This window comes from Cornus florida, unplaced genomic scaffold (assembly GCF_030987335.1).
Source record: "Cornus florida cultivar Cherokee Brave unplaced genomic scaffold, ASM3098733v1 CherokeeBrave_3.0.0_Hap2_Chr02, whole genome shotgun sequence".
NCBI classification, from domain to species: domain Eukaryota; kingdom Viridiplantae; phylum Streptophyta; class Magnoliopsida; order Cornales; family Cornaceae; genus Cornus; species Cornus florida.
In genome coordinates this window covers 7844266-7872219 of record NW_026775572.1, presented here as the reverse complement: position 1 = coordinate 7872219, position 27954 = coordinate 7844266, and the positions used below count along the sequence as shown (strand labels likewise).

Below are 27954 nucleotides of genomic sequence, written 5' to 3'. Positions count from 1 at the left end.
GAGTAGAGAACCGTGTTGGGTTAAAACTCGGAACAAACTCGTCACACACATCATCGTCTTCTTCAAACTCTCTGCTATGCTTTTGGCCCTTTAATTTCTTCCCCATTTTAGTCATCTATAAAACCTGTTCTGTGCACAAACGTATATATAATCGACGAAGAGACAAATGGTGAATCTTCTAGGTTTTGCGCCGGCCATGGATTTGGTAGCTTGGAGGGGACTCGTTTTCACCGTATTCATTCTCCATTTCGTCTTCGCCTGCCAATTCCTTCTCCTCCAACCACTCGTCTCTGCCCTAGGTAATAATGCGTACTTCGATCTGTTGTTTTCTATTGCTCTTACTCTTCGTATTGTTTTCACTCATAATTCTTGGTTTATATATGCATCATATATGTGCTTAAATGTATGTATTTAAATGAAATTTATATCTTTCGATCTGGGTGTGGACTCTGATGTTTTCTTCTTGTCAAATTTTATGGTTATTGATTCTTGAAGCATAGAGCCTGTAGAAAACTTCGGAAGTCCATAACTGATGAATATTTTCTTTTTTACTCTTGCATAGTTTCATGTCTGATTATGTTTTCTCGTAATTCTTTCCCGATTCTTGAAAAAGAGAGACAATCTCTGATGCAATTTTGTTCTTTTTCTTTTGCCTAATTATATTCTTGTAATATCTTTTATGTGGATGTATATGAGCTATTGAGAAGGTCAACTTCAGCCAATCTAATTTGGAACATTTTGAAAAGATATAAAACCAGTTTTTGTTAGTGCATTCCTGAGATTTGTTCTTCTTTTTTTTTTTTTTGACTTTAGGATGTTCATTGAAGTGCCCAATGTGAGTGTGGCTATTATATAACTGCGATTTGTGTACTGCAATTACATAAAGATAAGCGCCTGAAGAAAATTGATAGCATTTTTTAGTGCTTTATGTAGGGCATTGTTGTATGCTTGAGTAGTTTCTGGGTCCAAGTGTAAATGGTAAAAAGAAAATGAAGAGGGTAAAGGAAAAGAAAAAGAAGAAACAGTGCTTTAGTCTTGGCAGTATAAAATTCTTATGTTGCCGATGCCAACACCTATGGTCTCTTTTTTCTACATAAAAGAACTCACTTTATATACAAAACGGGATTGATATTATTATTATTTTCCTAAATGAGATTTATATTAATGGGACAGGAAATTGGGAATTTGTTGTGGAAGACATATATTCATCTCATAGATGTCAACTATCATGCTTAGGGATGGCAATGGGGCTCTATCCCGTTTGCTAATACCCCGTCCTGAATTGGGGACAGGTTTCAACTCGTCTTCCCATCCCTGTTTATCAATTGCGGCAATAACCCCATTCCCACCCCATATTGTACTGTTTCTCTACAGTAGTTAACACAAAAATCAAACAAATCTTGGTTGTTTGTCCTAAAGTTGAAAACCAAAGAGATGTGTATATATAGATATAGAGAGAGTGAGATTTGCTTCCTAGTACCAAATTGCTGGCATCTTCTTGGGAGAGACTTTTGATAACAATGATACTTTTGGAGTTAGAGATTTGAGCTCATGACCGGATGTCGCCTTGACCAGATGCTGACTATGGCGTCACTAGAGAAGAGCCTATTCTGGAGTCCTGACCTCACCTTAATCCGGTTCGGGTTTTACTTTAAATACGCAAACCTGCCTCTACCCTGTTTTATAGCATCCCATCCCCGTCCCATTAGGGGTGGGTGGAAACTGGAAACCTGCTGAGTTGGGCACAATTGCCATCCCTAATTATTCTTTCGTAAATCTTTTATGGTTCTTTTTTTTTTTTTTTTAGTGTAAGACATACACCCACAATTGCCCCTTATGGGGGACTAGAAATCTCTTATGCCTTTACTTGGGCAGGTTATTAATTGATATTATTAAAATTTTATTACTCATTTCTCTTTTGTCTTTTTGGTGGATTCTGTTGCAACTTATATGGGTTGTGTTATCTATGGGATTAAAGTGGCACCACTGAATTTTTGTTAGCATGTCAACGAGTTTATGGACTTTTGTCTTTATTTAGTTTCGTTGGAACTTGATGAGCTTTTTTATATTTTGCATGTACAGATGGAAAACCTGGTGATACCGCTGAATTGTTTGAGAGAGTTTCACAAAGTATAAAGGTGAAACGTTATAGTGAGGCACTTGATGATCTTAATGCTGCTATAGAGGCAGATCCAGCACTTTCAGAAGCATATTGGCATCGAGCATCTATTCTCCGTCAGTTGTGCAGGTTCTTTCAAGTCCCTGAAAATCAAGGAGAAATATTTTGCTTTTCACAAAAACTTGAAGTTCATATATATATATATATATATATATATATATATTGTTTATTTATTAATTTTTCTTTTTAAGTTCTATGATTCTTTAGTCATTTGATATTGAGAGTTGTTATTTTAGATGTATCAAGACTAGAAATATTCAAATATCGTATACACCGTGCATGAAGATGTTGTTGATGATTCTGTTTCTAAATCAGAAGGAAAGGGCATAATTGTTTTAGTTTAAAAGCCACCTGCTTGTCCTTCTAACCTTAGCAACTGAAAGCCATTTAAATTGTCAAACTTGGTGGACTTTATGTTTGTTCTCCCCCTATGACAAACATTATTAATTTATTAATAAGGAACCCAGATTGCATGTTTGAAGTACACTTCCTCAATGCTCCCAAAGTAAGCTTATATGGAAGTGTGCGTTTCATCTTTTGGTTGCACTTTCAGTATTTATTATATCATTGCAAAATTGATTGGACAATTTTACTAGCCATGTGTTTTGTGGTACTGATTTTCGAGTTGTTTTTTTCTACTTAACCATGGCCAATGGATGTACTACGCTATTTGTTGTGGTCCTTTCTCCCACTCATAGCTCTGTTATATATCTTCTCCTCTAATTTTTGCTTTTGTGGTTGATTTTGGCATTTCCTTCCACTCTATAGTACAGCAATCTCTATTGCGTGCTTGTGGAATGTTATTTGTGTTGAACTCCACTCCATTTCATTTATATCTGATTGGAATATTATATGATTCAGGTGATTTTTGGCTATTGTAGATATGAGGATTCAGAGAAAAACTACAAAAAGTTTCTGGAGATGAAACCTAAAAATTCAGCTGCAAAGAAGGAGCTTTCTCAATTGTTTCAGGCTCAGAGTGCTCTGGATACAGCTGCTAATCTCTTTGATTCAGGCGACTTTACAAAATCGTTGGATTATATTGATAAAGTTGTGCTTGTTTTTTCTCCTGCATGTTCAAAGGTATTCATTATATCATAATGATCATCATCATTTATTTGAATACTGTTATCCATTTATTTCGTTTTTATTTTAAAGTTATTTATTAGACTCTGGCTTCAATAAGTTGAACTCGCTCGATGCATTGTTTGTTTCTTTGTTGCAGGCCAAACTCCTCAAGTTCAAGTTATTGTTAGCTGCTAAAGATTATTCAGCTGTTATCTCTGAGACAGGTTTTATGCTCAAAGAAGACGAGAATAATTTAGAGGCGTTGCTTCTACGCGGTCGTGCTTACTATTATTTAGCTGATCATGATGTTGCTTTAAGGTTTGTTCAACAATAACATGCTTTGTCAATTAAAGAGCAAAGAAGCAAATAAATCAACCCAACAACACATCTTCTAAATACCTTGCAAGATATCATAAACGTGTAACGTTTTCAATATTGTTCTCAGGCATTTCCAAAAAGGTCTCCGCCTGGATCCAGAGCATAGTGAATTGAAGAAAGCATATTTTGGATTGAAGAATTTACTCAAGAAGACTAAAAGTGTAAAATCTCGTGAAGCTTTTTTTGGAGCATAACGATGCTATCCCATGTTACCATATAATTTGGTCCATCTTGATTGTGTATTTAATACTGGAAGCTTTTATGCAGGCAGAAGATAATGAAAATAAGGGTAAGCTCCGTCTGGCAGTGGAGGACTACAGAGGAGCCATTGCATTGGATCCTAACCACGTTGCACACAATGTCCACCTTTATCTTGGTTTGTGTAAGGTATTGGTGAAGCTTGGCAGGGGAAAGGATGCTGTAAATAGTTGCACTGAAGCACTTAACATTGATGGGGAGCTTGTTGAAGCTTTGGTTCAGGTTTTCTTTTGTTTCTTTTTTTCCTAATATTTCTCCAAAAACATTATGAATGTTCATAGAATTGTCTGTTCATGATTATATTTGATAACTGTATTTTGTAACAAGATGAGACTAAAGTGCTTAAAGCTTTATTTGATTGCATATACCTTCTTTAACTGGAGACTATGTCTTACAGAGGGGGGAAGCCAAACTTCTGACCGAGGAATGGGAGGGAGCTGTGGGTGATCTAAAATCCGCAGCTGAAAAATCACCTCAGGTTTGTCCTAAATTTGATTTTTTGAAAAAGAAAAAAGTTTTATAAAAATAAAATTAATTGTGAGTTTTCATGGCATTGGTTTTTGCAGGCTGTTATAATTGTGCTTAATCAACAATTTGTTGCATAAAACGTTTCAAAAATTTTTAAGTGGTTGTTCTCCCACATATAAATAGAATGAATATATGTAGGAAAAAGTTGATGTTTCTCTGGACTATATCATCATTCTATAGAAAGTTTAATAAATTTGATTAACGGGTTTGACATTTTAATTTACTGGTGTTTCTCTTTGAATCCAGAAGGTTGAGATTATCATATACTAAAAGTATATATGAATTAGCTTTTCTGATAGATGTTTTTTTCCTTTCTGTTATTGTTGGCAATGGAATAAAAATTACAGGTTTGAATGATGAGCTCTCAACACAAGTTTTTGGTTTGGAACTCCACTGTTAAATAAATTCTATCAGAAGAAATATGGTTGATGGCATTGAGATTTACCTGATTTTTAATGTTCTCATTCTTTTTGAGGAGCATCTTTGATCTATCTTTTGCCTTTTCTATCTGTTGTACTACGATGGTGCTTTCTTACCCTTGTGCATTGGGGTTTTAGTAACCTTTTGTTTTTTGATTAATTATATTCTAAAAGAACGGCTTGCCTTGACCCTGTGTGGAGTTGATAAACCTTATGATTCAGTATTTTCTAAAATCGTTAGTATTAAATTACTTTTGGATGTTGATTGATGGTATTTTATGGGCTGGATGTTTGACTCTTATCTTTCTGGTTGATAATCACCATGCTGTATATGAGTAGAGTCACTCATGATCTGCACAAGATTGGATTATTAAAAAGCTCGTAGCTCAACTCCAGCTTGTTTGAATTGTAAAAGAGCAAGTCCAAGTCTCTGTCTGAAACTTTTTTGTTAAGCAAGCCTAGACTTAATTTCTCCAAGCATGGCATAAAGCATGTACTTGGCTCTTATCAGGCTTCTTATTCTCTTTCTATTCTTGCGGATAAGATACTAAACATACTATAAAACATGGAGGGAGCTGTTTCTTTTGTTAAGCTTGGTAAAGTGAGAAATCTGCACTAGTGATGGTCTTGACTAGCTGACCTGAGTTGATGTTGAGCTGGTTTTATATTTCTCATGCCAACTCCGATGTAGATTTGTTAAAACAAGCTTGAGCAGTGCTTGAACAAAGGAAAAATTATATCAAGCTGAGCCAAACACATCATACTTGGTTTGGCTCAGCTCACTGGAGCTTCAGCAACAACTTAGATGCCCATGATTGGGTAATCATTTAACTTTTAGTATTTTTTTAATTGTAAGATAGACTAACTTGTGAGCCTGATATGGTTTCGATTTAATTTCCACCTGTAAATATTGTTCAAGAAAGTCTTTAGTACCGCGGCGATTCCATGTTTTTTTCTGGCGTAGTATCACCAGCCAATTAAACCTCAAGTAGATGATATGTGGCATTTAGTGGAAAAACTTATATTCATGTATTTAAGTGAGTCTCATATAACATGATTTAGATTTCAATTTTAGTGCTTTATCTTTTGAAGTTTCAGTTGTTGTGTATCAAGACTTGTGAAGTTCGAATAATTGTACATGCCTATACAACAGGATATGAATATTCGTGAAGCATTGATGAGGGCTGAGAAATCTTTGAAGTTGAGCAAAAGGAAGGACTGGTACAAAATTTTGGGAGTTTCAAAGACTGCATCTATATCGGAGATTAAGCGGGCTTACAAGAAGCTTGCTTTGCAGTGGCACCCAGACAAGAACGTTGACAACAGAGAAGAAGCAGAGGCCAAATTCCGAGAAATTGCTGCTGCATATGAGGTTGATTAAGTAAAATCAGTCTTTATTTATTTATTGTTTATTACTGTCTTCCTGTGTTTGGTTCTCAATCTGCAAATGTGTTTTTCTGCTTTCTGTTGACAAAAGCTTCTTTGATTATTGGATGATCTTGAGACCATACTATGATACTAGTGTGATTTTGGCTTCTGGTGGAATCATAATGCTAATCGGTGAAAAAAAAAAAAAAGTGCCCTACAAATCCATCTTATTTTGAATTTAGCTCAACTCAGCTAAAGCTTTACTAGTGTTTTGAGTTTGGCTGCTCCAAATTTTGATTGGCTGTTTTGCTATTTGAGGGCCATAATTTTTGTCTTTAATTCATTGTTCATCATAATTTATCTTCTTGTACTATTATGAAATCTGAGGTATCTATATGTCGCTTTCATCTCTTCTGCAAATATTTATTAACATTTTTACCATTCTCTATTCTCTAATTGTTCCTGTGATTTACTTTAATGAAAACATCACACATCAAACCAATATTTCCTGCGGAAGTTCAAAATTTAAAACCCTTTGACAGTGCGCTTTCTTCCACCAAACAGCAAACCAAAATTTGCTTTTACAATCATCTTTATAGATTTGGATAAATAAGTATGGCTTTGGAGGTCATTTGTTTCTTCTTTTCCCTACATTTCTGACATTGGGACCTTTATTTTATTTTATTTTTGTTCTTTTCTCTCTTTCTTCAATCAAAACCAATTCCAACAACTAAACTACTAAAACCTCGCAAAAATAATTTCCTACAAATAACTCAACATACAGTATGATTAAAATCCTATTGTGTTTTGTTTTTCTCCGGTGTTCATATTTCTTGCTTATGTTTATAATTTCTTGGACCTAGTAGCATATATTGACAAGTGACTTCGTATTCATGATATATACTTTGTTGGTCCTTTACTTTTTGCACTTAGAACCATTTTGCTTCTGTTTGGAAATTTGCCCAAGGACATGTAATTTTCAAGTCTCACACGTGTGATTTACAGGTTCTTGGGGATGAAGAAAAACGTACCAGATTTGACAGAGGTGAAGACCTTGAAGAGGGTATGGGGATGGGTGGTGGTGGATTTAATCCATTTGGTGGAGGGGGACAGCAGTTCACATTTCACTTCGACGGAGGGTTTCCTGGCGGCGGCGGCGGCGGCGGATTCCATTTTTGACATGCGTGTACTTTGGGATTATTTTACAAAAGAAGTTATGAAGTGCTGCTGTTTCCTCGAGTAGCCCAACTCCTATGTGACTAACTGCTAATGGGTATGCGGTGGTTGGCCATTTTTAAGATGTTTTTAAGAACAAAATTGTACTTCCCTTGGGGGAAAGTTTTGCTGTTTACGGTGAAATGACTGAGATAGATGAGCCCTCGTTTGATTATATCTACAGTTTCATATAATTTTCTATGATGCATTCTGTACTCCAGCAGACCATGTATTCAATCTGGTTTAGATAATTGAATTCATTTTATTTTCAAATGAGAAAGCAAGTAAACTTAGCCCAGTAGTTGGAACTTTATGTGGTATTATGTTTACTACAAGGTAGCATATGAAGGAAAGATTCTCTGGCATTTAACCATTAACAAGTGTATGGGTAGGTAATGTTTTATATTAATGAATTGTTTGACAGAATCAGAAACCAAATGGGTCACTTTCGGGTAGCTGATTGCGCTGACATGAAACTTTTTCTCATCTTGATTGTACTTTTTAAAGAATTGCATTTTCTGTTCAAGTCCAACCTATCTTTAAAACTTCTATTGTTGAACAGATACATGCAGTCAGCAAACATGTTCTATTACGTGATTATTTGTTTCTTACCCCTTTATTTTGTGGAATTGGTGATTGAAGTTTGGATTAGAGGATGAAGATGATATGTTTCAACTTTTCATGATAGCCAACTAAAAACAATCATATGGAACTGGATTTTTGCAAATTGTCTTTTGAGCACCAGCTGTTTCAATTCAAAAATGTTGCAGTGCAGGGGTCTCTTTGAATTTCTGCACTTTGCAAAACTTTTACTTCAAATTACTAGTTAATAATAGAATCTTATGTGGATGATGGCTAAGTTTTTGTTTTTGATATGTATATATATATATATATAGAGAGAGAGAGAGAGAGAGAGAGAGAGAGAGGTTTATATTTGAAGGAAATGATTTAATTTAATGAAGATCATAGCAGCATTAGTACAAAAATCCAATCACCATCAGTTACTCTCAAACTCATAAGCATAAAAGAAGTGCTGCAGTAACTGAAACTGTAAAGAATATGACATTTAGCCCGCCATGATTCAGACAGATAGCAGGAGAAGAATCAGCAGAATTATCACCATCATCAGAACTTGAAGAAGCATCAGAAGCTTTCTTTCTGGGCTTTGATGGAGCCGGTGCTGGAGTCCCGAAAAGATCCAATGGAAGGAGTACCTGATCCACCTGATACACAGCTAGCTTGGTATCTGTATATATTGTGTTGGCCACTGCTGCATTGACAACCCCAGTTGTTATGTTCACTTGATTCCCTGACGTGGTGACATTTAGTGGGGACTGACTATCACCGGCCTGTGTACGCACTGGGTTGCTAACAGTTTGGAACTGAGACATGGAGAGGAAAGAAGGGAGGATATGAAATTGTATTAGCTGGACTTTTTGCTGATCACTGAGTGAGTTGAGAGTGCCTGATTTTAGGTTAGCAAAGGCATTATCAGTTGGTGCAAATATAGTTAGGCCTTGGTTCGAGTTTTTCAGCTGTGTGTTGAGTTGATCACCCACCTGGGTGCTTTTTAGTAGCCGAATCAGAGTAGTAAATTGGCCGGCCTTCTCAAAGATTGAAGTGATGTTGGTTGGAGCTGATGGTGCCGGAGATTGTGCAGGGGATTGAGCGAAAGTCGTGGTGCAATGGAGGAAGAAGAACAGCACCAGAAGAGAGAGTGGTGAGAGAAGAGGCTTCAACATTTTGCTTGGACTATGTTTTTCAGTATGGAGTGTGTTTGAAACAACTAGTGTGTTTTCTGAAGCTGTTAGGATGGATTATGGGCTTTTTATTGAGGGAATTGAAATGGGAAATGATTGTGACAGTTAGGTAAAAGGTGCATTTTAAGGTACTACAGATCTTTCTTCATAAGGTAGAGAGTATTTTATAATGTTAAAAGTTCATACTGCTTTGTTAAGCAAGGGAAGAAAAACACAGCTGGGTATTTGAGTGTAGGCAATTGTGGTCTTGTGGTTATGATTCACATGTCTTCTTCTTTTTTTTTTCCTTCTATTGTTGCTTGGAATAGCCTTATGAAGAAAGCTTCATCTTCAAGTGCTTGAAACAAGGGCAAGATCACTTTAATGATGATGTTCAGGTAATTATAATAGTTTCCTCTTCTCATGGGTCCCTTTGTAATCAACATAATCTACAATAACATGTTGAATTAAGTATGCTTGTGATTGGAAACAAGAAGGTTTTTGGACTTCATGTGAGATGACCATTTAGTACACAACATCTCCATGGTGTTCATGTAAAACATGGTCACCTTTAATGGTAATTGTTGTTGTGATAAGCTGTCACTTTTTCTGTGTTTTGTTTTTGGACATACCTATATTGTTAAGAAATACATGGTGCATATCTTAATTGTTATTGCTAAACTTAATTATTTGACTGCTTCTATGGTGTGTTGAAAGTTCTAATTCGCAGCTAAATGGCCATTACAGCATAAATAACCTTCTCTGTACAACTAGGGTTATAGCAAGGTCTGACAATGCTCTATACAAGAAAGAAGAAAACAAGACCAAGATCCCTAATGTCATTACAGACAATGATATGGATAGTTTGCATAGTACGGATATTTTACAACTCTCTACACTTGTTTAGAGTTATGTAGAGTTGTATATACTTATATATAACTCTTTAGATTTGTCTAGCATGATATAAATATTCTCTTTGGAGTATTTTAGAATTTAATTCTAAATTTTTTTAACTGTTAAATTGATGACACTAGTGCAATCACAGTTATTTATTGTAAGTCCCTTTTACCTATAAATCGAGTAGAAGAAGCTCATTTGCCCCCAAGCAACATTAATTAAAGTGCTTTGATCGGTCTAACTAGATGCGTATGAAATTAGAAAGTGTTGTTACATGAATTAAATTTATTTTCTATTGAGGTTGTGGGGCATGATCATTGAAAATTGTATTATGGAGAGGTGGGATCACTCTCACTATTACCAAAAAAAAAAATGGCGCACATTGTCTGGATGTATGGAAATTATTAATTTTTATAGTTGAAAAATGTAGATAGTCTAACTTGTGCAGAAACCTTTCTTTTGTAACTCTCGAAAAAGAGAGAATGATAACAAAATATTTTAAAACTTTTCTCAGTTTAAAAATCTACTTTGCTGGGAAAACTACAAAATAGTTTGCTTTATAGTAATTAAAAATTGTTTTCTAAACTAAGAAAATTGGACATTACTCTTTTACTTATTCATGTTTGTCAGGTGCTAATGCAATAAATTTTGATCTCAAATCCATGCTTTTATAATCTCAAATCATGTTTAGCATATGATGTTGGCCTTTATGTTTGGACAAGCCTCTGAAATTAGAAAAACATTGAATAAATTGCCAATCATCTTTCCTAATTCTAAATACCCAGTTTGATCTCATCATATACTTGAATTCATCAAGTTTTAAGTTTGTCAATATCCCTCATTAAACTCAGTTTATGCCCTTTTCATAGAGACCTAAATGACCTAAATGAGTATATTCATGCAGAGGCATTCTATCAAAACAATTGGCAGCTGGGTGGACTGGTGGAGCAAGGATTTTAGTATAGAGTAGAAGGGAAAAAAAATAAGAAAAAAGAAAAAAGAAAAATAACAACTTAAAAAGGAAAAAATTAAAATTTAATTTAATAAGAAAATTTTAACAGTTTTTTTTTTTTTTTTTTAAGGAATTTGAAGAGTAAATTAGGAAAAAATAAAAGAAAATTTTTAAAACTAATAATTTAGGAAGACATTATATAAAAAATTCTATATATATATATATATATATATATATATATATATATAACATATATAAAAAAATATTATATGTACAATGAGCGGGCCAGGGGCAAGTGCCCCTGGGCATACCCCGAAAGATTAACAGACAACATCCAACACCATTAGGTATTTGATTTTTATATATATTAAACCGGCATATTTCATTGATACAAGTTAAGAAAAAGATTTATAGAAGATCAAGACTAAACCGAAGAAGACATCTATTTGAACATGCATTAGAAAAAGAAATTCTTAAAAAAAAAACCCTATCTATGCTAAAAGAAAATTCGGCCACGATTTTATAACTAACCACTTAGCAAGACTGAAATTTTCATAATGTCCATCATAATTTATATATTCTCATCCTACCTCACATCACATATGAAACTTGTGATTCACTTGTGTTCCTTTCAAAAAAGATGGGTTTATTCTATTTTAATCAATTCACAGCCCCCAAAATCTGTCAATCTGGATGTTCATGCCCAAATGAAAACTATTCTGAAATTTGCATACGTCTTAACGGTAGTAGTTGAAAAATCTAGTTGCACATTATTTACAAAAATATGCACCCCTTTACGTCATTATTAATGCTAACATTTGTGGGAGAAGTAACCGTAATTCCTGTTAAAATAATTCAACAACCGTCCATAATTTTCATATCTCATTTTCAATAGAAATTCCAGTCTTTTATCCAATCTTTCGCACCAGTGGCCCCAACTCTCAAATACGCCCACAAGGGGTATACAATGTGGTTTTGGGTGTTTTTACCAAGCAAATGGCCGTTTTTTTGAGGGAAACTCACCCGCAATCTTGGCGGATTCAATATTTGCAGGTCAAGGATTTTGCAGTGCATCCGCTCCTAGAGTGGCCACCGTGACCCCAACCCTCTCCGATCAAATGGTGGTCAAACCATCGACTAACCTTTTCACCGAAGTGACTCCAACTCTCAATTTCAACTTCATATAACTTTGTTGATGCGCAATTAATCAAAATCCAATTATAATATAAAATTTTCAGTATAACAGTTTCGAGTCAAAACTCTAGCAACACACCATGAAATGCATTTTAATAAATTGTCATGCCCCGTTTTCCAAAGCGTGATCTAATTGATATTTCCGAAATTTTAAGAAAATACTTCAATGATACCTTAAGAAAATCCTTTCTAATATTAAGGCATGAAAAAGTATTTCCCTTATTTTTAAGTAAAACACTCCAAAGATTAGAAAGCATATGAATTGGCCTTCTCCCATGCGTTTCTTGGTAGACAATCCACACAATGGGAATTGGGTTGGGCCCAATAAAATATCAAAAGAGTATATTTGGATCTCCTCAGAGCATTTTCAATGGGCTCTTCGGATTTAGGCTCTCCGAATTTGCCACATCAGCATTTTTCAATAGTCACGTCACCATTTTCCATGCCCACGTCAGCGTTTTAGAATTTTCAAATTTTAGCTATCGCATGTATTCCAATGATGCATCTTCGCTATCCAAAAATATTAATATTTTAATATTTAAAATAAAAATTATTTTTTGTGGAACCGCTTTTGTGAAGAACGTATTTAATTTATGTTGCATTATTTTATTTTTAAATTGTTATGAAGTTTATGTAATGAAATATTTATTGTGTAATGATTTATTTTGAAATAAATAATTAAATTGTTTGTTTGTTTGTTTTGTTTTGTTTTGTTTTGTTTTGTTTTGTTTTTTTTTTTTCCTAGTTGGGACTCACACACACTGCCTCCACTGAAGTTCAAACTCTTGACCTCCCTTTGGGACGTAGGAGTCTAGTACCGCTAGGTCACAGCCTGTTGGTTGTTTGTTGATTAAATTATTTAGCCAATATGTATGAAATTTTGTAAACAATACAATATCTAATATCATTTGATTTATTAATTTATAGTGAAAACAAAGACACAATTTTTTTTAATAAAAAAATCGTATTTTAAAATAAATTTCAATTTGTTAGGGAAAACAAATAAAAAAAAAAAAAAATTTGTTTGGTTAGCCAATATAGCCGTTAAGACACTGTTTGGATTAGTCAAACAGTACATAAAACAGTTATAATGTCAATAGGAACATTGAAAATTTTGAAAAGGGAAAAAAATCACTTTTTTTAAAAAAAAAAAATTTAAACTTCTTTTTTTACCCAAAAAAGCCTTTAAGGCACTGTTTGTGTCAGCCAAACAGTGCCTTAACTTTAGTTCAATTATTTTTTTTTAAAAAAGAGAGATTAAAATAAGCCAAAAATTTCAATTTTAGCTTTTATTTCAGCCAAACATGCCTTTAGAAGCAGTGTTCTGGACCTAAAAAAAAAAAAAAAAATAGGCACACAAAAAGTGAGCCATTCGCAAAGGCTGCACTAATGGAGCTGCTCTTAGTTCCCAAGTCCATCTCCTCAAGGTTGGAGACCAAAAAAATATGTACATATAGATTCACTCTCTTGATTCTGAAAGGCCCAACTCTGTTGGAACACAGATGTGTGCATGAGGGAAGTGTTTTGAAAGCACGGACATTTCACGAAGGTGTATACTCCTCCAACATTTGTCCAATACTTCATTTATGTGTTCATAATTTAAAATAAATAAAAAAATAAATTTTACTACTTTTGGGCACACAATTTAAGAAACTTCTCTGCACTTCCTGTGGAGGGACAAGTTTTCCTGCCAATAAGAGCACGACACTTGTACAGTTAGTATCTTAAATTATGAAGCGACACGTGCCAGAGTCATGGGCTCAGATCAAACACAGATTCCTACTAGATGAATGGGTTGAGCGCCACATGAGACAAGCGGCCCAATTGAACCAGCAACCCAAAAAATACCTACTTGCACCCCCAAGAAAATATATATAGAAAAAAGGGAGAGGAAGGTTCCTTTGTTCTTTGTTCTGTAGGAAAGAAAAAATCTGAATAGAAGGGATAGAAAAAAGTGAGAGGAAGGTTCCTTTGTTCTTTGTTCTGTAGGAAAGAAAAAATCTGAATAGAAGGGAGAGAAGAAAAGATGGATGAAATATTTTTAGGGAAGAAATTATGTATTTTTTTTTGTTCTCTTAAATGGAAGAGAATGGAATGATCGAATAAGCTTATAATTTATTATGCTTGTTAGGAGAGAATGAAATATAAAGTTTTAAATTATGTTTACCATTATATCCAATAATATCTACAATACTATAATTTATAAAGGATAATACAGTAATTTAAATTTTTTATAATTTAAAATAATATTTAATTTAAAACTTCCATATTATTCCATTTCGCTTCCCTAATCTCTTCTATTGAAGATTGTAAAAAAGCACGAACACTGTAAAGAAGCACGAACAAAGTATTGGAGTCTGTATTTTTTCACCGGGAAAGAGTTTCCATTGTATTCTATTGAGTGAGGTGAGAAGAAATTCTTGGACCTACACTTTCTAAAACTTTTGACTGACACTTTCCAATATTCTAATCTTGAAAAAAAAAATAAGTGTGAACTTTTTTTCATAGTCATGTGAAGTATAAAATAATATTTATTAATTTAAAACAAATATGACAAAGTAATGAAACATTAGTACTGTATATACTATATAAGATGGAATGGTATTATGCATCCTAATGCTTCTCTGACATTGTTTCAGCCACCAAAGGATGTTGCTTAGAGAGGTGGTCAGCCATTCTCCCTAAAGTTCACATTCTGATGCAAATGACACAAATGTTGGTGTTCCGAATAATGAGATGGATGTAAGCTATCTATTCTCAACCCAACCAGACAGAGGTGTATAAACAACAGAATTAAGAATTCCAGCCTATGAAAAATTATGTGACAGGAAAAAGTTGCAGTTTAAATCAATGAGATATAAGAAACTATAAAAAGTAGACAGAAAATTATATATGTTTCTGCCCAGGACTAACTAAATTCTAAACCTGAAAGCCACTATTTTTGTAAAGTGTAAACACAAGGACTAGGACTGGTGCTAGCAATGAACTCCCTCAGTAATCAGAAAGACATAAGATATGGATATTGTGCCACACTCACTTGCCATGGTTCACATTGTTAGTGAAATCCCTTCAAAATTCTGAGATCAGGTGGCTGTTCCTTAATCTCAACTCAAAAAAGCTTACCCTTACCCTACCTAATCTAATTATATGTGATCAAACTATATTCATAGACACTTAATATAAAACACATGTGCCTCCACGCAATCCACAAGCATTGGGATAAAAAACAACATGGAACTGAGAACACAGTCAAAAAAGGGGATTAAACAGAAGACTAAACTCCCTTGATTATAGCATTTTATACAAATCGATCAATTAATACATCAAAATCAATCACATACTGTACTCTATACACAAACCTTAATACTGTAATTATTGAACAAAAAACCCTAGTTTAATTTTGATGTTCATTAATAAACTCACTAGTAAAATCAAAATCAAAATCAAAGTCGAAGTCGGTGAAGTCTAATTCTGGAATATCTTCAAAAAGATCGGACTCCATCAAATTAGACGAACAAGCACTCGCACTCGCACTCGCACTCGCACTCGCACTCGCACTCGCCATGGCCATCTCGTCGGCTCGAGCCACCACGTTGTTCCTCAGCACTTCCAATGCAGTCTTGTAGTCCTCAAGCTCATTCAACCCTAGTTCATCAATCTCCACGTCCCACCAATTCCTTTCACACTCTTCCAACACTTTTTCTTCAGGAGGATTTTGGGAGAGGAAGCGGTTGAGGACGGCATCGACGGACGGGGTTCCAAAGGCATGAATCTTCTCTGCGGCAGGGCACTTGACGATCACGGCAACATTGGCACCGCACAAGGTGCTCAATTCAGCCGCTTTTTTGAACAGGCCGCCCCTGCGCTTGGAGAAGGAAGTCATTAAACGACTTTTCTTTTCTATTTTCCGGATTTCGATCTTACGGCGTCCCATACCTTTCTTCTTCGGCTGCTTCTCCATCACACACAAGCTTGATGGAGATGATGAGAATTGGGAGGAAAATTTAGGAGGGGTAGGGTTTTGAAGTGAGAGTGAAGACACGGCCTTCTTATATAGATTACTGAGGGGAACCGCCTTCTTATACAGAGTACTGAGGTAGACCGCCTTCCTATTTTTCTATTTTTAAAATATAAAAAATAAAATAAACGGAGAGAAATTTTTAAGAAGTTGGAAAAGCCTAATTTCTTCTTTTTTATTTTTTTTACATGCCGAGATTATTGATAAAACCTTTAAATATGGAAGTCAATTAAAAGTGAAACACCCCTTCATCTATAGGTGCGAAATTTTTGGTAAGGAATGATTTCCTTTTTAAATAGTGTTTTTTATTTTATTTTATAAAAGGTAATTTAATGAGGGTGAGTAGATTGTTCCAATAACAACATAAGTATTTCTATCCAGATCTGATATAGAATAAATGAACCTTATTACATTCTTCCCTACCCAAACTTGCAATGTTCCCGTTGCAACTCGGGTCACCCTGCATACCTGGGATCAAGGGCGGAGCAAAAAATTTGAGGTTGGGGGCTGAGTTTGTACTATGTAATTAAAGTTAAAAAAATTTATACATTAATTATAAATATTCTTAAATTTGAGATTGTTAAAATATATTTAAAAGAGTCAAAGTTGAAAAATAACTAAATTGCAAAGAGACACCAACTAAATTTATTTTCAAATTCTCTGTGTTTTGGAAAAAAATGGGGGGCCAATTGAAATTTTTAATGAATTTTAAGACAAAATCTACAAATAAATTAACATTTAAGGATATAAATAAAAAAAAAATTAAGTTAGTTTGAGGGCATGGCCACTATTGGGCCACCCTTAGCTCCGCCCTTGCCCAGGTTGGGGTACTCGGACGCCTTTCGGGTTGGGTAGTTGACGTGACACTGGATCAAGAATTGGATCTGACTCTGATATCAATTGTAACAGGTGAATGCTTATTCGTTTACCCAAAAACTTAAATTGTTAAATAATATTATAAAATTACTCATTTATATCCGATCACTTTTTTATTGAATTTGATTAGAAACAAATGAGTGAACATAGCTTTCACCAAAAATATACAATAGTTGTTCATATGTATAAAACAAGCCTCTTATTAAAGTTTGAATGGATCTCAACGCCGCAATAGAGAGAGAGTTGTCCCCATTCGACCACGATGTCTACTAAGCATTGGAAAGTCAATCATCAGTAGTTGAATTGAGTATTCAACAACGGTCTGATAAGCCCACAAAACAACTTGATCCATAGTCCAAACCCTTGATCCATAACTAAAGTAGCCATTCGTAGAAACAACACAGAGAGAAAGAAAAAGAAGAGAAAAGAAGAGTGAAAGAGACGGAGACACAAACAGACCTTAATTTACAGACTATAAGACCCTCGTTTCAAGAATTCTCTGAAAAACCCTAATTATGTACGTATTCACATGACTCTCTGAAGCATTTATATATATATATATACACACACACACATATAAATTAAAATAATTTCGCAATCATGATCAATACTACCAACACCGTGATGTCTTCGTCGTCATCGGCGGCCAACAACGCACAATCGCCTGGTCTCAAAACTTATTTCAAAACTGCAGAAGGCCGTTACAAGCTCCATTACGAAAAGACTCACCCTGCAGGACTCCTCCATTATGCCCATGGAAAGACCGTCACTCAGGTACTCAATCAATCTTTTCTAATATAATTCTTGAACAAAACCCATTATTGAAATCAACCCTTCTAATTAAAGTCCATAATTTGAATTGGGTTGAGATATTTTTTATTAATCTTGATTGTTTTCGTCTCAGGTAATTTGTTGGGCATCGAGGTTCACTTTTCAAAATCATTTTTTCCAAGTTAATTTCATAGTCTCTGCTAATTATTATTTTGGGTTATTCTTCGGTAAGCACTTTTCTGGAATCAATATTGGAAGTCTAACCATCTTTAAACTCAAGTTTTGCCCTCAATTTTGCCATCTTTATATTGCACTTTTCTTGGGCTAGTCTTGGGTTTTTCTAGTTCCCATTTGCCAAAAAGAAATTATTGATATTAACGTATCCTTCAAAGTCAGTTGTTGCAGCACATTTTAAGCATTTTTGAACTCTGACCCTTTCGGTAGCACGTTTCAATTTTTGGGGTATCATTCACTATTATTGGTTCTTTTGGTATCAGGTTGTTAATTTGTAGGTTTTTCTTTCTTTCTTTCTTTTTTCTTTTGTCAATACCCATTTTGCAAAATGAACTATAAAAATCAAATATAAATTTCTTTTTGGTTAATTCTGATTGTCAGGTAACCATAGCTTGTCTCAAGGATAAGCCTGCAATGGCACCGCTGCCAACATCATCGTCGAGCATTGGTGTAAGCAGTGGTGTGAGATCAGCAGCGGCAAGGTTCTTAGGTGGTGGGAATGGTAGTCGGGCAATTAGTTTTGTAGGAGGGAATGTTGGCAGTAGGTCTGTAACTGGGGCTAGTAGAGTTGGATCCTTGGGGGCTTCAAGTTCGAATAATTTGATGGGCACTTCAAATTTTGATAGCAAAGGGACTTACTTGATATTCAATGTTGGTGACACAATTTTCATTAGTGATTTGAATTCTCAAGATAAGGTAGTTTGGTGTTCATGTGCAAAGTTTTTTCTGAATTATGGGTGTATTCTGTTGTATCAGATTTTGAGAGGTTTATTTTAATGTAGGATCCTGTAAAATCTATACATTTTAGTAATTCCAATCCTGTTTGCCATGCATTTGATCCTGAAGCTAAGGATGGGCACGATTTGGTTATTGGGTTGAATTCTGGAGATGGTAATTTTTCTTTTATTGTATTCAAATTGGAATTCCAACAAGGAATTTTTAAATTTCCTGAATTATAGTTCGGTTTGTTTTGTAGTCTATTCAGCCTCACTAAGACATCAATTACACGATGTCGGAAAGAAGCTTGTTGGCGCTCAGCATTACAACAAAGATGGTTGTGTTAATAATAGGCAAGTTCTTAACTTAATTATGTTTACCCTTACAGTGAATGTAACATTTTTATCAGTGCTTACTACTTATATAATCATTTCTAAATAATTTAAATCTTTCTCTGGTTGAGCCTCTAAGGAGCATGATGTTGGTCCTGATATAAGGTCTCGTTGCAATACTGTTACTTTGCTGTGTTTCAAGAATTCACCGAGGTCATAATTTGAGAGAAAACCTAGAATTGATTATTAATAATCAGAAGTTTATTATGCAGAGATCAAAATTTTCAATTTCTATGAACTGGTTTAAACTTCATGGGTGATCGATGTTGTACCTAGTGACCAAAGTTTGATGATTATGTGGTGCTTGCTCAGGATTAATTCGGATCATATTCTTGCAATAGATCTGATCATTAGATCAACTGGCTGTGTGTTTCTTATCTCAAGACTCTTTCCCAAATTTATTTCAGTACTTTCTTCAAAATGCATTTAGCACCAAGATTCTAGAGTTAAATGAAGTTTGCTGATAATACCTCATTTTTGGTGTCTATATTGTTTGAAGTAACAGCAACTTTTTACTATGATTCTAGTAGTCCTTGCAGTTGTCTCTTTCTTGAAAAATCAGAACTTGGTTTCATCCATGTTATTTACTTGCGAATATTAAAAGTGTTTGAACATTACCTTGCCATCTCCGTCCAGGTTGAGTTTAGACATGAGAAAGAATGGCAATTGTTGATGAATCGTCATATAGCAGAGTATGTTTAGCAAAAAATCATCATTTGGTTATTCTTTATGAGCAAATATTAGATATAAATATTAACTTAGTTCTAGGTAAACATTTTTGATCATAAGACAAAACTGCTTACCTACTATAATCCCATCAATAATTGGTGTCCATGTCACGATTGTTGTCTATACTCTTTTACGGAGACAGTTATGTAAGCTGACATTGGAAGGCTTATAGAAGACCCCTATGGAGCAAATATGGTACTTGTAGTTTTAAAATAGACAACAACTTGGGGAACTTTTGTCTCTAACGTTGATGCAACACTGTTTCAAAGTTATGGTACGTGTAGTTTTAAAATAGACAACAACAGGTTGTTGAGAATGGAGTGTTAAAATATTAGACAAGGAAAAGTTTTCTCCTATTACAAGAATCACTTCTGGTTGTTGGAAGATGGATAAAAATTGACTATAGACTATACCTACCACATATGGATCATATAATTCTACCATCATCTATTTTATTGCATTCTGGATCTATTAAATCTGCATTAGATCTGCATTATACGGTACAAACAAAATTCATATGCACCTGAAAGTTTATTCTCAAATTTTGCAGGCCTTCTTAAAATCTTCTTGGCATTGTCAAAAATCTCAACTCTTTATTCTAGTTTAGTATCCAAAAAAAGGAATTCTTTTCTTTTCTTTTTTTTTTTTTTTTTTTTTTTTTTTTTAAACTTATACCCTGTATATTTTTTATTAGTAGTGATTATTCTTTATGGGAACTCTGAGAATTGTGCACGATAAGTTCATATGAGATATCCTGACATATGTAAGCTTCTGTAAATGACAACCCTTATTCAATATGGCATACATTGAGATCTATGTAGAACTGTATTTCTGGTTACTTGCCTGATTCAATAAACTGTTTGCTTTTTAACAGCCGTTGTACTAGTATTGCATGGGTGCCTAATGGTGATGGCGCTTTTGTTATTGCCCATGCAGATGGAAACTTGTACGTGTATGAAAAGGCAAGCTTTAGATATTATTTTAACACTTTTTACTCTCTTCCTTCTTCTATATATAAAGCTATGTGAACTGACTTACCTGTTGTATATATAACTTCAAATTCCAGAGCAAAGATGGTTCTGGTGATCCTTCATTCCCAGTTATAAAGGACCAGGCTCAGTTTTCCGTTGCACACGCACGATACAGTAAGGTACTGATTAATGCATATATGGTTCTGAAACTGTTTTGGATATGTTTCTCTTTTATGGATAAATGCTTCCTGAAACTTTTCTTTATTTTTCGTCTGGTAATTAGAAATTCTGTCAAGAAAATTTTGTAAACAAGAATGATATTTTTACTGATGCTATTAAATCCCTGCTGAGTTGTGCATATGGTCACTGCCCCCTTTGTGTGTTGCATACTTATGCATGTGCCTATATTTTATGCAGAAATGGGTTAACTTCAACTCAGTTACACTTTGTTTTCCTCAACTTAGCATCTAGCTCTTCTTGCAACCCTAAAATTTTAAAACATTTAACTAAACATTGAGGCTTTGATATGCGTTATAGTAGTATCTCTTTCTTTAGTGTGCCATCAGTAAACATAATCAGAATTCTGCATATTATATTCATATGGCTTTTTGATATTTTAAATTGACTATTTTGGCAATTTTCACAATTAATAGGTTCATATCTGAATCTTTTTTCTTGAATTTTCTGATTTCGTACAGCAGGATCAATCATTATATTTTATATTTCTTTGAAAACATTCTTTTAATCTATTGAATATTTTTGGGTGAAATTAAAATCTTCGAACTTGGGTAATTTTTGGCATACCTAAACTACTCCTGGAGTCGTATATAATAATTGTCCCCAATTTTTTTTTCTTTTAAATTTAAACTCCAATATTTTCTCAATTAATTAGTTTGTGCCCTCAATATCAGCTTTCAGAAAAGATTTGGACTGCAATTTGGTGAGTCAACTGATTGTTAACTCCATTAAAATCTCATACTATACATTGATAGGCTAAATTCGTGAATTTGGATGATTCAATAGACTAATCCACTAATGGGGACTCATTAGACAATATGTCATAATACTTAAATTGCTGCTGATTTATCCATATGATAAAGATGCCAGTACTTTTGGTCAATGTACTCATTGTAATGTCACCCACATTAGCTGGTAAAAAAATATAAGAACGATAGTATATACTCCCTATTTAGGTAGTCCTGGGTAATGCACCATAGAACTATTAGTTTGATTTGATTATTCAATATTTAAAAGATTAATTAACCATAATTTGTTACTTTGTAGAACATTCTTTTACCTTTCATCACAACGTGATTAAATTGTTGGACCAATCATGCTACACCTGAATTTTTAGAACAACCAAACAACTAATCCATTTCCTGTGCCTCTTTTTGTTGTTGTGGGCATCTAGTGAACTCCTGATACTTGTAATTATTATTTTTAAATTTTTGGCAGTGACATGATGAGATATTGCTTTCACTTTTTTCATTTTTAAATTTAGATTGCGTAACTTAAATTTATCGGCTCAATTTATTTATCTAAGTTGTAATTTTCTTGTTCGACAAATCTTTTCTATCACGGAACTCCATCAAAATGGCAAAAGGTAAAATTTAATATGAATAACTTTTGATACACAATCTACTCAGTGGAATTAATTAGTTGTGGGTCTGATACATATTTTGGTGCTAAAGTAGTACATAGATGCTCTTGTTGAAGTTTTAAAAGTGGAGTAGAATGTTGCAAAATGAAGAAGGATCGAAGGTGGGATGAAGGAAGTTGCCTTAAGATGACTCGTCCATTTGCAATCTAGACCAATTAATGCACCAATATGAATGAGTACATTATCAAATTTGAAGGCCACAAAAGGATTGGCAGAAGGTGAAAAATAATGTTTTGAAGTTGTGACAAAGGAAACGGCGTGCCTTTGACTAGAGGAAGGCCAAAAATAAAATTTGAGGTCATGACAAATGAAACGGTTGCCTCAGTCTTATTCAAGTCAATTGATTCTACATAGAGTAGTTTGAAGAAAGGATTGATGTAGAGAGGCTATCGACTATACATAGAGTAGTTTGAAGAAAGGATTGATGTTGCTGACAGAAGTAGTTGCAGTTAAGTGTTTGGTGAGTTTAATTGAGTTGAGTGTGTTGAAAATTTGTTACAAAGTGAACTAATTTTTGAAATTGATGTCAATATCATCTTCATCAGTTAGAATGACCCACATATGATTTTCTGCATCAGCCTCATATGTATTTAAGGTAGAACTCAAATGCAACCCAAAGTTTATGGGTCAAAATGGAATTTACCCTTTAACAATGATTATAATTAAGAAATGTGGGGATATGGCTCCCATTGCATCATGCTGATTGGAATATTATTTAAATCAAGGTTGTTTAGAGAAAATCTCCAGATGTACAGACACTTACAAATTGCAACATGAAATCTTGTTATGCAGTATCGAGGCTCTCCGATGATTCATTGAGATGTCTGAAAGTATTTTGGCAATGCTTGATATTAGTATTTACCCAGGAAAAAAAAAAATGCTTGATATTAGTGTTTACGGTTGCATAACTTGTCCTTGGCACCAGCAATATTTATGATATGGTTGAGCCTATTCTGACTTCTTTGGAAGTTGAGTTGACATTAGATTAATCTTATAAAACCTTTTTTGGGCTTTGGATTGATACAAAAACGATTATTGTGAGATTATGATACTCTACATATGGTTTAAAGGTGAACTGGTTTGTTACAGTTCTATTGAGTTTATGCGCTTCTATTTTTTTTGCTGGGTTATTGTATTGGGACATTGTGACCTCCCTGCACTGACATAGCCGAGTTCTGTTTTTTGCAACTGCCATTTGACTAGGCTGATGATATCCTTGGATGGCCATGTGCTTGTGTTTCTGTGAAGCTAGCAACAAGAAGTTAAACATAAACCTAGAATTCAATGAATACTAATTTTGAGAATTGTGGGAAAAAGGCTTTTTGTGTTGTTATTGTGGGTATGCTTCCCATTAGATCATGGAGTTTAAAGTATGTTCCATAATTAAATCTTCTTAAATAATTTTATATTCCGTTATTGTGTGTTTCTTAGTTTCGGAAGGTGAATGTGCATGGAAATCTTTGACAACTTCACTGAATTCTATTCTTTGTATTTATTGGGTTGAAATGGTTTGAGTGTTAGTCATGTAATAACTATAAAGATGGGAGGATTTGAATCTTTAATGTTATCATGGTGCATGTTGTTTGCCGATGACATAGTGGTGTTGGACACTTCTAAAGAAGGGTTGGGAACAAAAATTAGAAACTTTGAGAAATGCATTAGAAACAGAAGGTTAAAAATTAGTGAGACTAAAATAATATATATGGAATATAAATTTAATAAATATTTGTAAAGTAATGATATAACAATAGCAATCTAAGACCATGGGGTTTTTCAACATCATTATTTTTGATGCTTAGAAAGTCGGATTGGAGTAGGATAGACCAAATGGAGACAAGCTAGTAGTATCCTACGTGATAGAAAATGCCAAACAAATTAAAGGGAAATTTTTATAGGATTGTCATTAGGCCAACTATCTATAAGTGCAGAGTGTTTGGTGTTGAAAAAGAAACAAGAACAATGCATTCATGTAATTGAAATGAGTATGTTGAGGTGGATGATAGGAGTGACTAAAAAGGAGAGATTTACTAATCAAAATGTTAGGAATAATGCTTATTAGGGACAAAATAAGAGAAAATAGACTTAGGTGCTATGGATACATAAAACATAGGTTGTTGAGATTAGTCTGCATAGAAGGTAAGAGATAGCGAGACCGACCAAAACTAACATGGAATGAAGCAGTTAAAACTGACTTCAAAAAATAGTATTAGAGGAGATGTGTAATAGAACAAATCTGGAAAAATGGAATTCATGTGGTTTACTCATTCACTTTGGAAAAAAGGAAGAAGCAAATGATGATACATGAAGACGGTAATACCATCTGTAAGTTAACTTCCTGACAGTTCCTGTTGTTTTATGCAGAACCCCATTGCAAGATGGCATATTTGCCAAGGTTCAATTAATAGCATTGCTTTCTCAACAGATGGGGTTCATATTGCAACTGTTGGAAGGGATGGTATTGCCTCAATCTGACTCTTTTGTATCTTACAGCTGTTTGTCTTCTTGTTTTGTTCATATTTGTAAGTGACATACATATCCGAGATTAATTAACGAATTTAGGTTATCTACGGGTATTTGACTACAAAAATGAACAACTTATATGCGGAGGCAAAAGCTATTATGGTGCTTTATTATGTTGCGCTTGGAGGTGAGAAACTTTATTGGTTTTCAGTTCACAAGAGATTATTGTTTTATTCAATATTTTTCTGTTCTTAGTATGTTCTTTCTTTTTAGAGAAAAATACTCTCTTCAATGTGTATTTTTGAAAGATAAATATTAAACCTTATTACAAGAGAATAATATAATTGATGAAAAATGCAACTCAACAGCATGGATGGAAAATACATTTTGACTGGAGGTGAAGATGATCTAGTTCAAGTTTGGAGTATGGAAGACCGGAGGGTTGTAGCATGGGGGGAGGGACACAACTCGTGGGTATGTCTCAACTGTTAAATGATGTTTCGTAGTTTATTGTTCAAGAATCATGGACTTCTTACACATATTTTTACTGGAGTGTCGCAGGTCAGTGGAGTGGCTTTTGATTCATATTGGTCATCTCCAAATTCAGATGGCGTAGGGGAAAATGTCATGTACCGGTTCGGTTCTGTTGGTCAGGTATATTATTTAAGTCATAAATTATTGTCGAATATGGTTTATGGTAAATTTCATTTTCTATTGATGCATTTTCATGAACTTTTTTCTTCCAGATGTTTACTATTCTTGATTGGCCCTTGTCATTTATTGTGCAAATGTGGCATAAATGTTTTACTTCCTTCGGTCTGGCTAGTTGGAGCAAGTGACACCTAGAACTTCACTTATTAATGTGATAATGCTTAGTGGTAGTTTTATCTCCTGTATAGGTGCCAGTGGTATGTGTCTACTATACATCTAGTTGTGTCTGAGTATGATTGTTGGTGCCAAACTATGACAACTGATTGGGCATGGAGACTGTGAGTAGTATAGTACGAGTAATTGGAATACTTTCAGACCACTCTTCGGGCACTGAGCATGACGTAGGTTAGCAAGATGAAGATTTTGAAGAATGCTAAGTTTGTGTAGTACTATGTAGAAAGGGGGATTATTGAAGATCAACAAGTGATTTTTTCAAAAGTGTACATTGCAGTTAGAGATTACAAATTATTCTAGTGTGGTGTTGAGTTCAATATTCCGTCTGTTGTTTTAACTTACTATATGGTTCTCAACTTTTAGGATAACTTGAAGAATTAAATTTTTTTATTATATATCCGTAGGCATGTGCTTTTAGGCATTGAGGAGAAATGTGGCTTAAAGCTTGTTGTTGAGCTATTTCTCCTGTTTGGTGTTCTTGAGCAATATGATAATTTTTTTTGGTTAGAGAGTATGATTATTATTTATAGAAAAATCTTCTGAAAAGGTAGAACAAAATAAAGAAACGAAAACCACTCTCTCATTTTCATTGACCCTGGTATTCGGCTCATCTTTCTGGTCTAGTTGGAGATGATAGCATGGCTCAGTCAGGATCAATGGGCAACCTAATTCTGGATTGTGAGTGCAGACCACTCAGTTTGTGGGCCATATTTGGTGATCAAGATTGTGTCCTTTTGAGTTTAGCCACGATAGGATCTGGTTAAACATGGTGCCGTGATTGGTAAAAGCAGGAAAACTTATATAGGTACCAGGATTGGGCAAACTAGGCAAAGTTATATTAGGCGAGGAGATTGGCAAAACTAGGCAAACTTGTGTTGTGTGTACGCTTAAATAAATTTGGGGTCGTGTACCAGCCCTACTTTGACAGTGTGACGTACATCCTGCATGGAGGTCTCACCTTATATTTTATTTGTGACATCTCTATTGCAGTTTCAAATTACATATGGTCATTAGACAATTTTCTGTTTAGTTTCATATTCACATTTTTTAATTTGACCGGCTGCTTCTTCTTCTTCCATATAAATTGCATAATTTGATGTCTATATGTTTTACCTTCTCACAACTTAATGTTATGAAGGACACACAATTGCTTTTGTGGGACCTAGAAACAGACGAGATAGTAGTGCCACTTCGCCGCCCTTCTGGAGGCTCCCCCACTTTCAGCACCGGAAGTCAGTCATCCCACTGGGATAATGCTTGCCCTGTGGGTACTCTACAACCCGCTCCGAGCATGCGAGACGTTCCCAAGCTTTCCCCGTTGGCTGCACACCGCGTTCACACTGAACCCCTCTCTGGTTTGAAATTTACTCGAGAATCTGTCCTTACTGTCTGCCGAGAGGGGCACATAAAAATCTGGATGAGACCTGGCTTTGCCGAAAACCAATCAGGCAACTCTGAAACTCTGTTGAGTACCAGTTTGAAGGAGAAACCTTTGTTGTCTGGAAAAGTTGGCAGTTCTAGTTAGAACTAAGAAGTTAGACCAAATAGTTATTAGATTTGAGGAAGAGGCAAAGCCAAAGTTTTTTTTGTGGAGTTTCATTTCTGTTGGTTTTACTCAGGAGGGACGCTTCGTCGACATGATTATTATGCTGGGAGATTAACCAAGAGAGAGTATCATTATTTCAGGGACAAAAATGCCATTGTTAGCATGAGAAGATAGTGTCACCACCTTTTAAGTACGAAAGGCTGTCCGTAGGAGAGATTGTATGACTGATGAGAATAATGGAAGTTGTTTCATTGAAATTTGTAATTTACAGAGTTCTTCTGTGATCGTTTCTTTTTTCTGCTAGAGATGAGTTTCATAATTGGAGTGCATTGAATGTATATTCAATTGCATATTTATTGTCATAATCTGTCTAAAATCTTCGTCATGGTTTTAAATTTCGCCCATAAATCATTAAATACTAGTAAGCTAGAGATTAATCAGACAAAAAAATTATTATACAACAATTCACAAGTATGATGGATGTATACAGACGAGTCACT

The 27954-nt window shown here is 34.5% G+C and overlaps 4 protein-coding genes across 6 annotated transcripts; 2 read left to right on the top strand and 2 right to left on the bottom strand.

Annotated features, from left to right (window-relative positions):
* LOC132293427 (dnaJ protein P58IPK homolog) lies at positions 1 to 7693 on the top strand. The gene is made up of 9 exons (XM_059790911.1): positions 1 to 299; positions 2083 to 2248; positions 3061 to 3262; positions 3405 to 3565; positions 3693 to 3786; positions 3893 to 4105; positions 4281 to 4361; positions 5984 to 6202; positions 7204 to 7693. Exons 1-9 carry the CDS (start codon positions 167 to 169, stop codon positions 7375 to 7377), a joined length of 1443 nt encoding a protein of 480 aa, XP_059646894.1. The 5' UTR covers positions 1 to 166; the 3' UTR covers positions 7378 to 7693.
* A 647-nt stretch (positions 7694 to 8340) lies between these two features.
* Positions 8341 to 9276, bottom strand: LOC132293426 (fasciclin-like arabinogalactan protein 11). Its single transcript, XM_059790910.1, has one exon. The coding sequence runs from the start codon at positions 9153 to 9155 to the stop codon at positions 8427 to 8429; it is 729 nt and encodes a 242-aa protein (XP_059646893.1). The 5' UTR covers positions 9156 to 9276; the 3' UTR covers positions 8341 to 8426.
* A 6181-nt stretch (positions 9277 to 15457) lies between these two features.
* On the bottom strand, positions 15458 to 16248 carry LOC132285243 (agamous-like MADS-box protein AGL62). Its single transcript, XM_059787415.1, has one exon. The coding sequence runs from the start codon at positions 16154 to 16156 to the stop codon at positions 15590 to 15592; it is 567 nt and encodes a 188-aa protein (XP_059643398.1). The 5' UTR covers positions 16157 to 16248; the 3' UTR covers positions 15458 to 15589.
* Positions 16249 to 17323: 1075 nt separating this feature from the next.
* Positions 17324 to 27757, top strand: LOC132293425 (uncharacterized). 3 transcript variants are annotated; one of them, XM_059790907.1, is made up of 12 exons: positions 17325 to 17606; positions 17784 to 17863; positions 18476 to 18790; positions 18877 to 18985; positions 19071 to 19164; positions 20807 to 20894; positions 20999 to 21082; positions 24925 to 25018; positions 25123 to 25210; positions 25392 to 25497; positions 25585 to 25677; positions 27047 to 27757. In XM_059790907.1, exons 3-12 carry the CDS (start codon positions 18509 to 18511, stop codon positions 27431 to 27433), a joined length of 1425 nt encoding a protein of 474 aa, XP_059646890.1. In that variant the 5' UTR covers positions 17325 to 17606; positions 17784 to 17863; positions 18476 to 18508; the 3' UTR covers positions 27434 to 27757. The 3 variants fall into 3 exon arrangements, with proteins under 3 accessions (XP_059646889.1, XP_059646890.1, XP_059646892.1); XM_059790906.1 differs by having other exon boundaries at positions 17324 to 17863; XM_059790909.1 differs by lacking the exons at positions 17325 to 17606; positions 17784 to 17863 and adding an exon at positions 18019 to 18087.
* Positions 27758 to 27954: the final 197 nt, after the last annotated feature.

What these genes read in the sequence shown, in the direction of transcription:
- LOC132293426 (XM_059790910.1), bottom strand. Translation starts at nt 9,155, where the DNA reads ATGTTGAAGCCTCTTCTCTCACCACTCTCTCTTCTGGTGCTGTTCTTC.
- LOC132293427 (XM_059790911.1), top strand. Translation starts at nt 167, where the DNA reads ATGGTGAATCTTCTAGGTTTTGCGCCGGCCATGGATTTGGTAGCTTGG. An exon ending in TTTCTCCTGCATGTTCAAAG is followed by an intron (nt 3,263 to 3,404) that starts GTATTCATTATA and finishes TCTTTGTTGCAG; the next exon opens with GCCAAACTCCTCAAGTTCAA. An exon ending in TACTCAAGAAGACTAAAAGT is followed by an intron (nt 3,787 to 3,892) that starts GTAAAATCTCGT and finishes GCTTTTATGCAG; the next exon opens with GCAGAAGATAATGAAAATAA.
- LOC132293425 (XM_059790906.1), top strand. Translation starts at nt 17,690, where the DNA reads ATGATCAATACTACCAACACCGTGATGTCTTCGTCGTCATCGGCGGCC. An exon ending in ATTTGAATTCTCAAGATAAG is followed by an intron (nt 18,791 to 18,876) that starts GTAGTTTGGTGT and finishes ATTTTAATGTAG; the next exon opens with GATCCTGTAAAATCTATACA. An exon ending in ACTTGTACGTGTATGAAAAG is followed by an intron (nt 20,895 to 20,998) that starts GCAAGCTTTAGA and finishes TTCAAATTCCAG; the next exon opens with AGCAAAGATGGTTCTGGTGA.
- LOC132285243 (XM_059787415.1), bottom strand. Translation starts at nt 16,156, where the DNA reads ATGGAGAAGCAGCCGAAGAAGAAAGGTATGGGACGCCGTAAGATCGAA.